At 42.9% G+C, this 15,710-nt stretch overlaps 1 protein-coding gene across 1 annotated transcript in view; it reads right to left on the bottom strand.

The window, feature by feature from the left end:
- TMEM255B (transmembrane protein 255B) overlaps positions 1 to 15,710 on the bottom strand; it is a 120,776-nt gene that overhangs the window by 33,607 nt on the left and 71,459 nt on the right. Inside the window, exons 5-7 of the mRNA XM_073614726.1 lie at positions 15,273 to 15,353; positions 6,884 to 6,969; positions 1,483 to 1,642 (exon numbers count right to left, since the gene is read on the bottom strand). Coding sequence (XP_073470827.1) covers positions 1,483 to 1,642; positions 6,884 to 6,969; positions 15,273 to 15,353 — 327 coding nt within the window. The remainder of the gene's footprint in view (positions 1 to 1,482; positions 1,643 to 6,883; positions 6,970 to 15,272; positions 15,354 to 15,710) is intronic.

Raw genomic sequence — 15,710 nt, 5'->3', positions numbered from 1 at the left:
CTTTGCAGCTGTAGTATGTTCTCATATTTTTTGCAAGTCCTGTCTTAATAAGGCAACTTCTTTGAGCTCCCCCAGCTGCTCCTTAACTGACTGCACTGAAGCAGTGCACTTATGAACTGCACGTAGTAGATCTCCCAGCGTAGCTGTTCAGAGTCCACAGGTACCTCAGTGGAAATGGCTGGCTGCCCTGAGTCCTGTATCTGCATATTATCAGAGTCCGATAGGGGATCCAAATCATGCGGCAGATCTAGTTGTCAAAAACAAGCAACTGTTGGTCAGATCCAGCTGTGTGTCCAGGATGGACACATGGGTCATCTAACAGCTCTTGTCCTTGTGAGTCTGTCAGTTTCTGTGTATACCATAGCATTTCTCTGGTTCCCACTCCCAGGGTGAGATGTCTTACCGGTCTTGGAGGAGATTGCTTTGGGCTGTTCCGTGTCACTAGGAGGGTTCTGCGGGAGAGCTGATGTGACGCCATGCTGGATCTCTAGGGCAACAGCTTTCTCTTTATTTTTTCTAGTCATCATACTGGCTAATGACAGAAGAGCTGCACTGGAGGGATCCCAGAGTTGTGTGAAGGAGAAGGCTGGCTGGTATCGGTGGTATAGCTTCCGCAAGAAGAATTAACAGGAAGATAAATGGTGGATGCTCAGTTAGGCACAACCGCTCACATGCCCAGCATGGCCACCCCTCCAGAAACAAAAAACTTTAAGAAGGGATTTGCTTCAGGCATTCCTGTAGGGCAGTGGTTCTCAACCCTGTCCTCAAGTACCCTCAACAGGCCATGTTTTGGGAATTTCTCTTACATAAAATAGATTTCCAAAATACCAAGCCATTGACTCTGAATTAAAGCACCTGTGCAAGATAAAGGAAAACCTGCAAACATGGCCTGTTGGGGGTACTTGAGGACAGGGTTCAGAACCACTGTTCTAGGGGACCCGTGACATACTGTGTTTGTATATGTACGTGAATATATATTAGATTTTTTTAAATGTATTTAGACTTGTACATCTGACTTTTTCATTTGATTCCCGAATACATTGTTGATATACTGAAAGAGATTTATCAAAACCAGTGCAGTCAGAATTTGGAGCAGATCTGCATGGCAACCAATCATCTTCTTTATTTAATTTTCAAAGCTTAACTGAACAATCTGAAGACGGAAGCGGATTGCTTGCCATGCACATCTGCTCAAGATTCTGGCTGCTCCAGTTTTGATAAATTCTCCCCAGTGTGTTAACGTATACCTGAAGTAAAAAATCTGTAGTCACTGCACATATCAAGAGTTTATTTTATGGTTAATGTACTTTCAATGCTCTCTTTATCTATATAGTTTATGGAAAATTCCTTCTTTATTATACACCCCATTGTTTGTATTACCCCATGATATTTGCAATGCACAGACTACACATTTTCTTTCTTTGAGACAAAGTTGAATAAAGTACAGCTCTCAATTCAGATAACTTAGGAAATAAATCCTACCATATCCTTAAAGGCTCCAAGGACAGCCGCAGTGACACTGCCAAGGAAGAGGCCGACAATATTTAGGACGGTGCAGGTCCACAGCAGACGGTATAAGTGAACCACATCCTGGCAACTGTTTACGCCAACAAATTCATAGTAGCTGCCAGACTGTTCTGAACTGCCAAATACAAGAAAACAAAAATGCTTGTCAACTTATATCTGAGATGGAATAAATTTTAAAAACTATATCCAAGAAAACATGCCACCCCATATTACTCTGCCATAATATTTACAGTACCTTGAGAAAGTATTCATACCCCTTGAAATTTTCCACATTTTGTCATGTTGCAACCAAAAACGTAAATGTGTTTTATTGGGATTTTATGTGATAGACCAACACAATGTGGCACATAACTGTGAAGTGGAAGGAAAATGATAAATGCTTTTCAAATTAAAAAAAAAAAAATAAGTGAAAAGTGTGGCATGCATTTGTATTCAGCCCCCCTGAGTCAATCCTTTGTAGAACCACCTTTCGCTGTAATTACAGCTGCAAGTCTTTTTGGGTATGTCTCTACCAGCTTTGCACATCTAAAGAGTGACATTTTTGCCCATTCTTCTTTGCAAAATAGCTCAAGCTCTGTCAGATTGGATGGAGAGCATCTGTGAACAGCAATTTTCAAGTCTTACCAGAGATTCTCAATTGGATTTAGGTCTGGACTTTGAGTGGGCCATTCTAACACATGAATATGCTTTGATCTAAATCATTCCATTGTAACACTGGCTGTATGTTTAGGGTCATTGTCCTGCTGGAAGGTGAACCTCCGCCCCAGTCTCAGGTCTTTTGCAGACTCTAACAGGTTTTCTTCTAAGATTGCCCTGTATTTGGCTCCATCCATCTTCTCATCAACTCTGACCGTCTTCCCTGTCCCTGCTGAAGAAAATCATTCCCACATCATGATGCTGCCACCACCATGTTTCACGGTGGTGATTGGGTATTCAGGGTGATGTGCAGTGTTAGTTTTCCACCATACATAGCGTTTTGCTTTTAGGCCAAACAGTTACATTTTGGTCTCATCTGACCAGAGCACCTTCTTCCACATGTTTACCGTGTCCCCCACATGGCTTCTCACAAACTGCAAACAGGACTTCTTATGGCTTTCTTCTTGCCACTCTTCCATAAAGGCCAGATTTGTGGAGTGCAGGACTAATAGTTGTCCTGTGGACAGATTCTCCCACCTGAGCTGTGGATCTCTGCATCTCCTCCAGAGTTACCATGGGCCTCTTGGCTGCTTCTCTGATTAATGCTCTCCTTGCCCGGCCTGTCAGTTTAGGTGGATGGCCATGTCTTTGTAGGTTTGCAGTTGTGCCATACTCTTTCCATTTTTGGATGATGGATTGAACAGTGCTTTGTGAGATATTCAAAGCTTGGAGTATTTTTTTATAACTTTTTTATAACCTTATTTAAAACTTCTTCACAACTTTATCCATGGCTTGTCTGGTGTGTTCATTTGCCTTCATGATGCTGTTTGTTCACTAAGGTTCTCTAACAAACCTCTGAGGGCTTCACAGAACAGCTGAAATTATACTGAGATTAAATTACACACAAGTGGACTCTATTTACTAGTTGGGTGACTTCTGAAGGCAATTGGTTCCACTGGATTTTAGTTAGGGGTATCAGAGTAAAATGGGGATGAATACAAATGCCTGATACACTTTTCAGGTATTTATTTGTAAAAAATGTTGAAAACTATTTATCATTTTCCTTTCACTTCACAATTATGTGCCACTTTGTGTTGGTCTATCACACAAAATCCCAATAAAATACATTTACATTTTTGGTTGTTACATGACAAAATGTGGAAAATTTCAAGGGGTGTGAATAATTTTTCAAGGCTCTGTAACATGGTTCTTGCCATAAATATTCTTATATCTAGAACTGTACAAAAATCTTGTGCGTTATATGATATCACAATATTTGTACTAGATGGTTATTTTATGTCTTCTGGATTAGTATGCAAAGTGTATCTTCGAGTTCCAAACATTACTTTTGCAAAAAGTAAAGCAATGCAGTAAGATATTTGAGTATCCTAACTCAGTAACAGTAACCTAGTATTAGACAATTTCCGGTTATGAAATGTAAGACCTTTGTAGGAATATAGCCCGATGCTTGATATATGGATGCTTAAAGTGGTTGTAAAGGTTCATGTTTTTTTAAAATAAAAAACATGTTATACTTACCTGCTCTGTGCAAGGGTTTTGCACAGAGCAGCTCTGATCTTCGGGGGTGCCCTAGTGCCATTCCTGGCTCCTCCTCTTCATCGGGTGCCCCCACGGAGAGTCGTTCTCCATGGGGGCACCCATGCGGGTGTGCTCCTGAGTCCTGCTGCTGCATCCATTGACACAGACAGCAGGACTCAGCCCCGCCCCCTGCTCCCGTGTCACTGAATTTGATTGACAGCGGCGGGAGTCGCTGGGCTCATGCACATCGCTGGAACAGACATGCTGAGGTAAGAAAAAGGGGAGCTCTGGGGGCAGCTGCAGTACAGAAGGTTTTTCACCGTAATTAAGGACTTTTACAACCCCTTTAAATCCAGCAGAGACTCTATGGAATACTATGGACCCGCTATGCTGAGTAATCCTGGATACAGTATATTTTTCTATTGAGTGGATATCCTATGGTAAAGGTTTGATTATTGCATTTTGATAACCATATGTATGGGAGCATAACCCATAACCCATTTTGATAACCAATATGGGAGCAGAGCGGATACCCTGTGAGGGAGAAGAACCTATGCTTTCATAAAAGGAAATATAGATAAAACATCTCAGTACAAGCTTACTTACTTCCTCTAGGCCAGGAGATATCTGTCTGCATTCCAAGCACTAATTAATTCATCAGTGTGAGGGAGATGACTGGGGTTCAACAGTGTGAACTATCCTTGATTATCAGAGGACTGTGTGTCCTCTGATGCTGCATTAGAAGTCTTTCATTATGGCAAGATTGAACTTAGCGGGAAGACACAAGATGGTCATCCCTCTTCAGCAAGGTCTATCCTAAGCAGGTAGATGTTTTTTTCTTGCCTGAGTATCAATCTGTTTTTCCCCAACCATGTTTAAATCCAGGCTAGGTTCACACTAATGCGATGTGGGAATCACCATGATCCATGATAATTTCCTACACCACATTCAAATCGCACTACCCTTGTGTTAGTGCAATCTTAACGACATCCCAAAAGCAGTGTGTTTCCCAGCACCGAATCGCATGGTACAAAACAACCATGCAATCCTGTTGCAGTGTTGTTCCAAAATTGCTGCATACAAATCTTTGGTGCGATGTGGTGTAATTTGAGCACATTCAAAATGAAACCGCACTGCACTGAATTGCATATGAATTTAACACGAATGCGGTGTGGTTCCTGTGTGATTCACATGTAGTTCGTAGTGTGAACCGAGTCTTAGACCCCTTTAACACTGGAGGCGTTTTTTAGGCGCTTTAGCTCAAAAAATAGGGCCTGTAAAGCGCCCGAAAAAAGCCTCAGCTGCAATCCCAGTGTGAAAGTCAGAGTGCTTTCACACTGGGGCGCTGCGCTGGCAGGATGTCAAAAAAAGTCCTGCAAGCAGCTTCTTTGCAGCGCTGTAGGAGCGGTGAATACACCTAAAGCGCCCCTGCCCATTGAAATCAATGGGCAGCGCCGCCGAACTGCCGGCAAAGCGCTGCTGCAGCGGCGCTTTGCCCTTTTTCGGCCGCTAAAAATAGCGGCGCTTTACCGCCGACGCCCAGGCGCTGGCAGTGTAAAAGTGCCCTTAGTGTTGACTAACTCACAACCTCTTCTGGAAGTCTATTCCAAGATCAACTACTCTTTCTGTAAAATAATATCTCCTGAGGTTAGTTTTCAACTTTCCTCCTGAGAGTTTGAGTTCATGTCCCTGTGCTGTTGATCCTAGCTTCATTTTTAAAATACTGCCATGTTTCCAGATACACTATATTACCAAAAGTATTGGGACACCTGCCTTTACAAACACATGGCATCCCAGTCTTGGTCCCTAGGGTTCGATATTGAGTTGGCCCACCTTTTGCAGCTATAACAGCTTCAACTTCTCTGGGAAGGCTGTCTACAAGTTTTAGGAGTGTGTCTATGGGAATGTTTGACCATTCTTCCAGAAGCGCATTTGTGAGGTCAGGCACTGATGTGGATGAGAAGGCCTGGCTCGCAGTCTCCACTCTAATTCATCCCTAAGGTGTTCTATCAGGTTGAGGTCAGGACTGTGCAGGCCAGTCAAGTTCCTCTGCCGGAAACTCGCTCATCCATGTCTTTGTGGGGCCTTGCTTTGTACACTGGTCAAAATCATTTGGTGGAGGGGGTATTATGGTGTGGGGTTGTTTTTCAGGGGTTGGGCTTGGCCCCTTAGTTCCAATGAAATGAACTCTTAAGGTGTAAGCACATCAGGACATTTTCATGCTCCCAACTTTGTGGGAACAGTTTGGGGATGGCCCCTTCCTGTTCCAACATGATTGCGCACCAGTGCACAAACTTTTTATTTTTATTTAGTTGAGGCTGTACTCAGAGAGGTGACAAAGGAAGATGATTTGCTGAAGCGGGAAGATTATTAACTAATCATGAACTACATGTGTCGCTTGTCTGTACCATCAGTTTTTTTCTGCTTCTAGCGCTTCGCTCACTTTTAAAATATTACTTTTTTTCTGTAAACATAGCATTGTTTTCTAACTTAACATAACAACAACTGATATTTTCCACATTTAAATTAAAAGTGTATCTATAGTTTTTGAGAAAAACAAGGAACTCTTTCTAAAGCTGACCTCCAGGCAAATAAATATAAAAAAAGAACACTTTAATCCAGTTAATCCAAAATATTCATTAAAAATGTTTACTTTTGCCTTAGAAATGGAAAAGACAATGCAATGAACAAATCAAGCTTTGCTGCATTGCATGGTTTCCTCCTTCTAATAATGGGTTCACACTTGTGCGATGTGCTGGTCCTTGTGTGCATGTTTGCGGGGCCCAGCTGCTCATTGATTTGAATGGCCCACTGTACAGGAAATGCAGTTGCATGGGACCACATGGTGCTGCGATACTATGTGGTTAAGGCACAAAAAAAATGCCACTATTTCCAATGTATAAGGATGCATTTAAGAATTAATAGCACCCCACGTGTCTGCTAAAGAGGGTTGGGAATGCATGCATTTATGCTGTTGCTCCTGGCCATTTTCTAGACTGGGCTATATTGGAGTCTGGGAGTGGATATGCTATATCTGGCAGAGTGACCTGGATCTCAGGAGTGCTTGAACAAAATAAGTAACACAGTTCTTGTAAATGTATTTTAAAGTCTACGAGCTTGCCTGGAGTTAAGCTTTCAACATATGCTCTACAACACCAGAAAATAAAATCCTATTACATACTTTTCACAGTCATATAGATCACAACAGTAGCATGTATGAGTCCTTATTCTTAGTTGACATTGACTGCTTGAAGTAAAGCATGTTACCTGTACCGTACAGTGAAAAGAAAAAGGGAACAATGAATTGGCTCATAATGCTTTTGACATACAAATATCACTGCAATTTTAAAAAAATGCCGGTTGCTTGGCAAATAAAAGTGCACACAATGTAAGCATGATATAATATCTGGTACATTAGTCAGTGCAAAAAGTGAAAAAAATCTCACACGTGATATTGTCACACTTGAGGGAAGTAGCAGAATGTGTTTTGAATTGTAATTCAAAGTATTCAAGTATGCCTATGCTGTGTGTGAGAAATATTTATTAAATTGATAACTATGTGTAAAAAATAAAATTTTTATTTTCTTTCTGCATTTTCCAGAAATATGTGGCTAAAAAATAGTCTTCAAAAGACTCCCCATAACTCTTAAAAAATACCCTTGGGTGTTTGCTTTCCAAAATCTGGATTTTTGTGTATGTTTCCACTGTCCTGGTGCTTCAGGATCTCCAAAAATGTGATAGGTAGTCAGGAAATTTAGATGCATAATTTATGCCCCTAGAATGCCTGAAGGTGCTACTTGAATTTTGGGCCCCTCTATGTGGCTAGGCTGTGAAAAAGTCTCACACATGTGGTATCCCCATACTCGCGAGGAGTAGAAGAATATGTTTTCCATAAATCTAAGTGTACCTAAGATATGTGTAAGAAATACCTTATTACTTGACAACATTGTGTAAAAAAATAATTTTCATATTCTTTCCTTCATTTTCCAAAATCTTGTGGCAATAAATTATATTTTCAAAAGACCCACTGTGCCTTTTAGAAAATACCTTGAATTGTTTGCTTTCTAAAAATGCGGTCATTTTGTGGAGATTTCAAAATGTAGGTAGGAAATTTAGATGTGTAATTTATGCTCCTTGAAACCCTCAAGGTGCTCTTTGGATGTTTGGGCCCCTCTATGCATCTAGGCTGTGAAAAAGTCTCACACATGTGGTATCCCCATACTCAGGAGGCATAGCAGAATATTTTTTGGGGCGTAATTATAAGCATGCCTATTGTCATGGTTATGCAATAAAGCTTGTTTGTCAGCTTACCTGTCTCCATGTGTTCATCTCTAGAGACCAGCTGACCCTCACCTGACTGCTTTTGTAACCTCTCCTCTAGCATGGCTCCACCCCAGCTCCTATCAGGGAACCCTATATTAACCTGTGCACTGCAAGCCAGCAGTGCTGATCAACCATTGTGTGTTAGCTTTCGTGTGTACTTGCTGTGTTTCCTACATCTGATTCTAGTTACCGACTTTGGCCTGTTCTTAACTATTCCTGTCTGCTCGTGACCCTGACCTTTGGCGTGTCCCCGACCATCCCTGTTTGCCTGTGACCCTGAACCTTGGCATGAACTCTGTTGTCCTTGTCTGCTTGTGGCCCCGACCTTGGCTTGTCCCTTACTTTCCTTGTTGTTCCAGCCTGCTGCCTCCTTCCTCTTCTCCTGTAGTCTACCGTGAGCGTGAGCTGTGAGACCCTGGGGGTCGCGACCTGGAGCCAGACTGCAGCGCAGTCCATCCTCACCACTAGAGGCTCTGGTGAACACCTGCTGGCTCTTAGACTCCCAGTGGGATATGTGTCAGTGATCCAGTAGACCTGCTTCCTGAACCTCCCAGGGTTCAATCTGCAGCAGTCAGTCCTAGGGTCCACTACCTAGCGGTGCACTTCTGACTCCTACAGAGTGCATCTGTCACCTAGCCTCAAGGTGACCTGACAGTTTGATCAGCCATGAACCCGGCTGATGTGCCGCTACCCGCAGATGATCCGTTGCAGGGCTTAGTTCGCAGACATTAGACCCAGGAATTGCATCAGACCCAGGTGATGCGATTCCTTCAGGATTTGGCATCCCATTTTGAACAGGTTCAGGTCTTATTAGGACCCCCGGTTCAACAACCTCAACCGCTATCTGCTGCTGCACCTATCGCACCAGTCGCAGCCACACATTCATTACATCTGCCAGCTCCGACCCGTTTCTCTGGGGACTCCAAGGCCTGCAGGGGGTTCCTTAGCCAGTGCACAATTCATTTTGAGCTTCTGCCCCAAAACATCCTGTCAGATCGGGCAAAGGTAGCCTATATTATATCCCTCCTGTTCGGCGAGGCGTTAGCCTGGGCTGCCCCTCTGTGGGAACTAATTGATCCAGTGGTTTCTAGCCTGTCTGATTTCTTGAAACTTTTTCGGAATATCTTCGAGGAACCAGGTCGTGTCTCCTCAGCGGCCAGCGCCCTTTTACGTCTCTGTCAAGAGTCCCCTTCTGTGGGACAGTACGCTCTTCATTTTCGTACTTTGACTGCTGAGCGGAGTTGGAATAATGAGGCCCTATTTGCAACCTTTTTACATGGCCTCTCTGATAGAGTGAAGGATGAATTAGCAGGAAGATCTCTCCCTGCTGATCTGGATGGTGTCATCACCTTGTGTAACCAGATCAATATTCGCTTTCAGGAGAGGGCCCTGGAAAAAAAACGCCAGCACCCCCCTTTCTTTAGGCAGCCTGAGCTCCATGTCCCTTCTCTTCATTCCGAGGAGCACCTCCTGCCTGCTGAGGAACCTATGCAGCTGGGCCGGACCAAGTTATCTCCCGAAGAACACACTAGGCGCAGAACTCTGGGCCTGTGCCTCTACTGTGGCGTCAAAGGTCATTTTCGTGATACTTGTTCTCTTCATCCGGAAAAACGCTCAGGGCTAATACATCTGGAAGGTGGAGTATTGGACCCTGAAATATCACCTTCACCTTCTCGTCTTCTCCTTTCTGTGTTCCTTCATGTTGGCGCTTCCCCTCGTTCGGTCTCGGCATATCTGGATTTCGGAGCCGCTGGCAATTTCATGGACTGGGGAACTGCGTCTTCCATGAGACTTACCCTTTTGCCCCTTACAACGCCATTGGTGGTCTTGGCGATTGATGGCACTGTTCTCCCAGGGGGCTCTATCCGCTTCCAGACCCTCCCTGTTAAGATGTCGGTAGGGACACTCCCCCAGGAGTGGATATCCTTCCTTGTCTTACCTAAGGCTTCATCTCCTATCATATTAGGTCTTCCTTGGTTACGGCTCTATTCTCCACATGTTGACTGGACTGCTGGACAGATCTTGACTTGGGGTTCCTCCTGTTCCTCCTCCTGCCTACTCAAGGTTACCCCAAAAGAGAAACTTCCTGTTGACACCATTCCAGTATCTTCTGCTCTTCCCGCTGCATATAGCGATTTCTGGAATGTCTCCTGCAATAGTCGGGCTGAGGCACTCTCTGGGTCGTGTGGCACTCTGGATGAGGAGCCCACCTGTGAACCTGAGCCGATCAGTCACTCCAGTTTGCATGGCCATTTCCCTTTGCCTGTCCCTGGACCCCCTTGGACACACACTCAGGCTGACTCGTCCACCAGTTCCACAGTCGCTACGCCCAGTGATGCAATTCTGGTGGTCGCTGCACCTGGCGATGCTGTTCAGTCGGTCTCTGCACCAGTCCAGCCTATGCCCAGTGAGCTTCCTGCTTCTTGTTCAGGACCTTCTGTAACCTGGCCTCACCCTACTGCTACTACGTCCATTCAAACCTGTTTAAGAGGCTCAATCCATCCTTTGGATAGACTGCCTCATTCGGCCAGGTGGGGTTTTCAATCTTTTGTTCAGGGCTCTCTGCATTCTGTTTGTGTTTCAGCTATCCAGCTTAACTCTTGTGACACGTCACCTTCTAACCAACCTGACCTCAGGGATTCACTGATCTCTACCTAGTCTGATGGTCCTTTGTTGGATGTCCAGCTCATCTTTAAGGGTCTGGGGGACCCTGCTCAGACTTCTGATGGTCTTCTCGTGCCCTTACCCATTTCTAAAAAGCCTTTAGTCCTCAATAAGTCCTTTCGTCCTCTCCCTACCTTGGTTCCGGTCTCTGAGGATAATCTAAAGTACGAGGTTAGTCAAGTTTTGGATTCCCAGCTCCGTAAAGGCATTCTTCAGTACCTTGTACATTTGAAAGGGTTTGGTCCTGAGGAGAGGTCTTGGATCACTGCATCTGAGGTCTTTGCTCCTCGTCTATTGAGGAGGTTCCATCTGGAGTTTCCCTTTAAGCCTGGGCACAGGCGGGGGAGGCCTCATAAGAGGGGAGTTACTGTCATGGTTATGCAATAGAGTTTGTTTGTCAGCTTACCTGTCTCCATGTGTTCATCTCTAGAGACCAGCTGACCCTCACCTGACTGCTTTTGTAAACTCTCCTCTAGCATGGCTCCACCCCAGCTCCTATCAGGGAACCCTATATTAACCTGTGCACTGCAAGCCAGCAGTGCTGATCAACCATTGTGTGTTAGCTTTCGCGTGTACTTGCTGTGTTCCCTACATCTGATTCCAGTTACCGACTTTGGCCTGTTCTTAACTATTCCTGCTCGTGACCCTGACCTTTGGCATGTCCCCGACCATCCTTGTCTGCTTGTGGCCCCGACCTTGGCTTGTCCCTTACTTTCCTTGTTGTTCCAGCCTGCTGCCTCCTTCCTCTTCTCCTGTAGTCTACCGTGAGCGTGAGCTGCGAGACCCTGGGGGCCGTGACCTGGGGCCAGACTGCAGTCCATCCTCACCACTAGAGGCTCTGGTGAACACCTGCTGGCTCTTAGACTCCGTGCCCTTGGGAATCTATGCTCTAGCTCCCAGTGGGATCTATGTCAGTGATCCAGTAGACCTGCTTCCTGAACCTCCCAGGGTTCAATCCGCAGCAGTCAGTCCTAGGGTTCACTACCTAGCGGTGCACTTCTGACTCCTACAGAGGGCATCTGTCACCTAGCCTCAAGGTGACCTGACACCTATACTGTGTGCCGGAAATAACCTAAAATGAAAAGTTTGTGAAAAAAATCATTTTATTTAATTTCTTTATTTTACATAAATTTGTGACAAAAATGACAACTTCAAAAAACTCACCATACCCCTTACTAAATACCTTGGAATGTCTATTTTCAAAAAGAGGTGGTATTTGTACTGTCCTGACATTTTAAGGCCTCAAGAAATGAGATAGGCAGTACACAGGATTGATCAAGTTTAAATATATACCATAGTTTGTAGACTTTATAACTTTCACACAGACTAAATAATTATTTTATTACAGTTATGTAATAGTTTACTTTTTTTTTTTTGTTTTTTTTCAAGATGTGCAAAGAGAGATGACATAAACATCTAATTAGGAAATGACAAATAAAGATAACAAGTGTAATAATGTTGGAAAAATGTAACAAGATACTTAGAAATAGATGCCCTTTGCCAATGAGTCCCTGCCTCCTAATAGGGAAACACAAAATGTATCCATCCAAAATATACACTGATTTGGGTTATTTTTACCAAAGGATCTAGCTAAATAAATTTTGGCCTACATTTATAAAGAAACATTTACAGCATTTGGAACATTTTATAACAGAAATTTAAAAAAGTGTTTATTTTTTAATTTTTGGTATTTTTTTGTTTCTATAGCAAAAAAAAAAAAAACCCAGCGGTGATTAAATACCACAAAAAGAAAGCTCTATCTGTCAAAAAAAAAAAAAAAAAAAAAAAGATAACATTTTAATTTGGGTACAGTGTTGCATGACTGAATAATTTTCATTCAAATTGTGACTGCGCTGAAATCTGAAAATTGGCTTGGGCAATGTTGTTAAATAAGCTATTGTATATTTTTAAAAACTTTTTGTACATTTACCTGCTTATTAAAAACACATTCAGGTTAAGACTCTACCAAACAAAAGCTTTATATTTCCTGTAAAAAAATACTCAGGATATAATTTTGATATGCAAAGCAGTTAGAGGTGTTTGTTAAGAAAACACACATTAAAACTATAAAATGGGTCTTGGTCACAAAGGTTTTACACCCTCTTGGATATTATGAGTATAAAGTGCATGTGCACAATTAAAAAAAAGTATTCAATGCATATGTATTTTAAATTGCACCAATCTGCCCCTGGCTGCAATTAGTTGACGGAATGGGTCATCCAATCATCCTCCCAGTCATCATCTTAAGTGGGAATGTCGAGAGGCAACTTTCCCTGTGTTTATTTAGTCCCTGTGATGTAGTATGTAGTAGTGCCTTGTATAGAGTTGAGTGAGCCTTGGGCAAGGACTCAACCCTCCATACTCCCTGCCGCCAAGTGGAAAATTGTTGGAGGAAATTGAGCAATGCACGCATGGCGATTGGCAATTGAACAGAATAAATGCCTATTAGGCAAAGAGTACTTCATTTTCAATACATCAAAGGGGGAAAATATAGCATCCAAAAATAGGCCCCCTAGGACCCTAATCCCCCTTGATACTCAGATGACCTGAATTTAAAGGAGATGCTGGAGATTTGGATTGTTCCAGGAGTTGTATGCGAGGACAAGTGATTAGTATGGACTAATGAAAGCACCTCAATTCTGCACCAGGCCCTGACAGTGGAACGCATCATTTGAGTGAGAGGTTATGGGGCTTGTACGCCTTTATAAAAGAGTAACTGGAGCACCCCATATGAGCCCAAGAAGTATTGAAAAAAATTCAGAAGGCCAGGTGTTGCTGCAGGGTAGATAAACTGAGACGGGAGACCCATTGTTCCACAAAAAGGAGAACAATAGTGCGTCCAGTTGTTTAAAGAGGGATAATGGAAGCCACATGGGATTGTTTCTAAGAGCATATAAAAAAAGCAGGAAGTAGTTTCATCTTGATTAAATTCACCTTTCCAATGAGATATGGGATAAAGACCTCCAAGCCTTAATCCTGGACTTTGTGACCAATGGCAAAAAGCTTAAAGGGACAAGGTCACTGACATCATTAGTCACCGTATTTTATTTTGGTTACCCACTGGAGGAACAGCATTATATCTTGGGCCATTGTCTGTATGCAATCAAGTGGCAGTATTTCCAACTTGCCCTAGTTAGTTTTAAGGCCAGAGAACACAAAGCACTCCTCCAGAGTCAACAAAGCTGAGCTCAAATAGTCATAGTTCCATATCATCTGCATACATGGCCACCTTCTTCTCAAGACTATGGAGTATGAGGCCTTTAATATTAGGGTTAGTGCAAAGAGCTACTGCAATAGGCTCCATCATGAGACCAAAAACTGCAGGGGACAACCTTGGCAAGTACCATGTTGTATAGAAAAGGGAGGAGACCATGTAGCCTACCTTGATGGCTACCTGGGGAAGCTTATACAAATGGGTGATCCATTTCAAATCCCATCCTGTCCGGCACCAAGCGCATATATTGCAAGTCCACTACATCAAACGCTTTTTCTATATCAAGCGCCATGACCATCCTGGTACCCACATTAGAATGAGATGCTTGAAGATTAGTGAAAAGTCTCCTAATGTTAATATTAGTGGATTTTTGTGGAATAAAACCCATATGATCAGAATCTACCAAAGTTTCAATGACTCTGGACAGGCAAGTTGCCAGGACCTTAGTGAGGATCTTAAGATCCATGTTAGGGAGCGATATTGGTCTGTAGGAACCACAATTCATGGGGTCTATTTCCAGTTTCTGAAAAAGTACTATATGCGCTTGGTACACAGGTTTAGGGAGGGTCCCCTGCTCATGAAATTATGCAAAAAGATCATAGAGAGCAGGAGCGAGATTATCAACATACACTTTGTGCCTTTCAGAAAGAATACTAGGACCAATGGTCTTGTTAGGGATAGACAAGATAGCAGCCTTGACATTACCTAGGGTAATGGGGGCATTAAACAAGGCTCTGCTTGAGGGAGAAAGAGATGAAATTGGCATTTGGTGCAATTTATTATATAGCACTGAAGCATTGTACAAGGTAATAGGTGCATACAGGTTCCTATATTAGTTTTGGAAAATGTGCAGGATCTCTGAAAGGATTTGTCCAAATTAACTCACTTGATTTTTGGCAGATTGACAGGTATTTTTCTGTACTCTGATAAGGTGAGGTGGAGAGACAAGGTGGTGATTTCACGACCTCCACCTCATCTAATCAGAGAATGCTTTGCATTTATTAAAGGCTTTTCTGAATGGTGCCATGCCAAACAAGCAGTGTTTGCTAGGCAGCAGGGCAGCTGCTCAGCATGGGACCCAATGCTAGCAGTGATCACTGTAGTACTGGTGCCTACTGCAGTGATTTCCAGCTACCATGGGAATTAGCCACACACACATGCGCACACATGACACATGCATACTTACAGTACATTGGTTCAAGCTGAAACAATGTATCTATACCTAAGCTTCAGCTTCAAGTAGCACCAGTGTACATGTTAACACAACAAATTACTAAACACATGCAGATTAAAAATTATTGCATTGATGAGGCAGTAAATATATTAGTATTTTTTTATGCCAGAATTGTGTTTATTGATGTTTACTTACTTCTGTCTGTTGTGTGTCATAAGCAAGTCCTGATCCACTTGCATAGAAAATACATCTCCCATTATACAAAGGTCTTGGTTCCTAAAAGGAATGTCATATCTCAGATTAACATATTTGTTTAGGCACTTTCTGTTATTGGATGAAAACACTCTTTCCCTGTCTCGTTTCCCTCTCAATTGCTTTCTTGCATTGTCACCCTGTCACATGTACTTCTACTGGAGACCATAAGTGACTGTGCCAATGCTCAATACCCAGGCATGTTCTGTTTGTCACCATCAGGAAGCTCACTCTGCGAAATGCCAAGATTGGTAGACAGGAAGTGGCTACTAGAATGCTGGAGGAGATTAAAAGTACAGAGATTCCAAAAGAAGGTTTAAAATAAGTATTATATAAAAGAACATGGCAATTGTTTATGATACACAGTGCATTTTTAAACTA

Source organism: Aquarana catesbeiana, linkage group LG02 (genome assembly GCF_042186555.1).
Source record: "Aquarana catesbeiana isolate 2022-GZ linkage group LG02, ASM4218655v1, whole genome shotgun sequence".
Lineage (NCBI taxonomy): Eukaryota > Metazoa > Chordata > Amphibia > Anura > Ranidae > Aquarana > Aquarana catesbeiana.
This window is presented reverse-complemented; position numbering and strand designations above follow the sequence as displayed.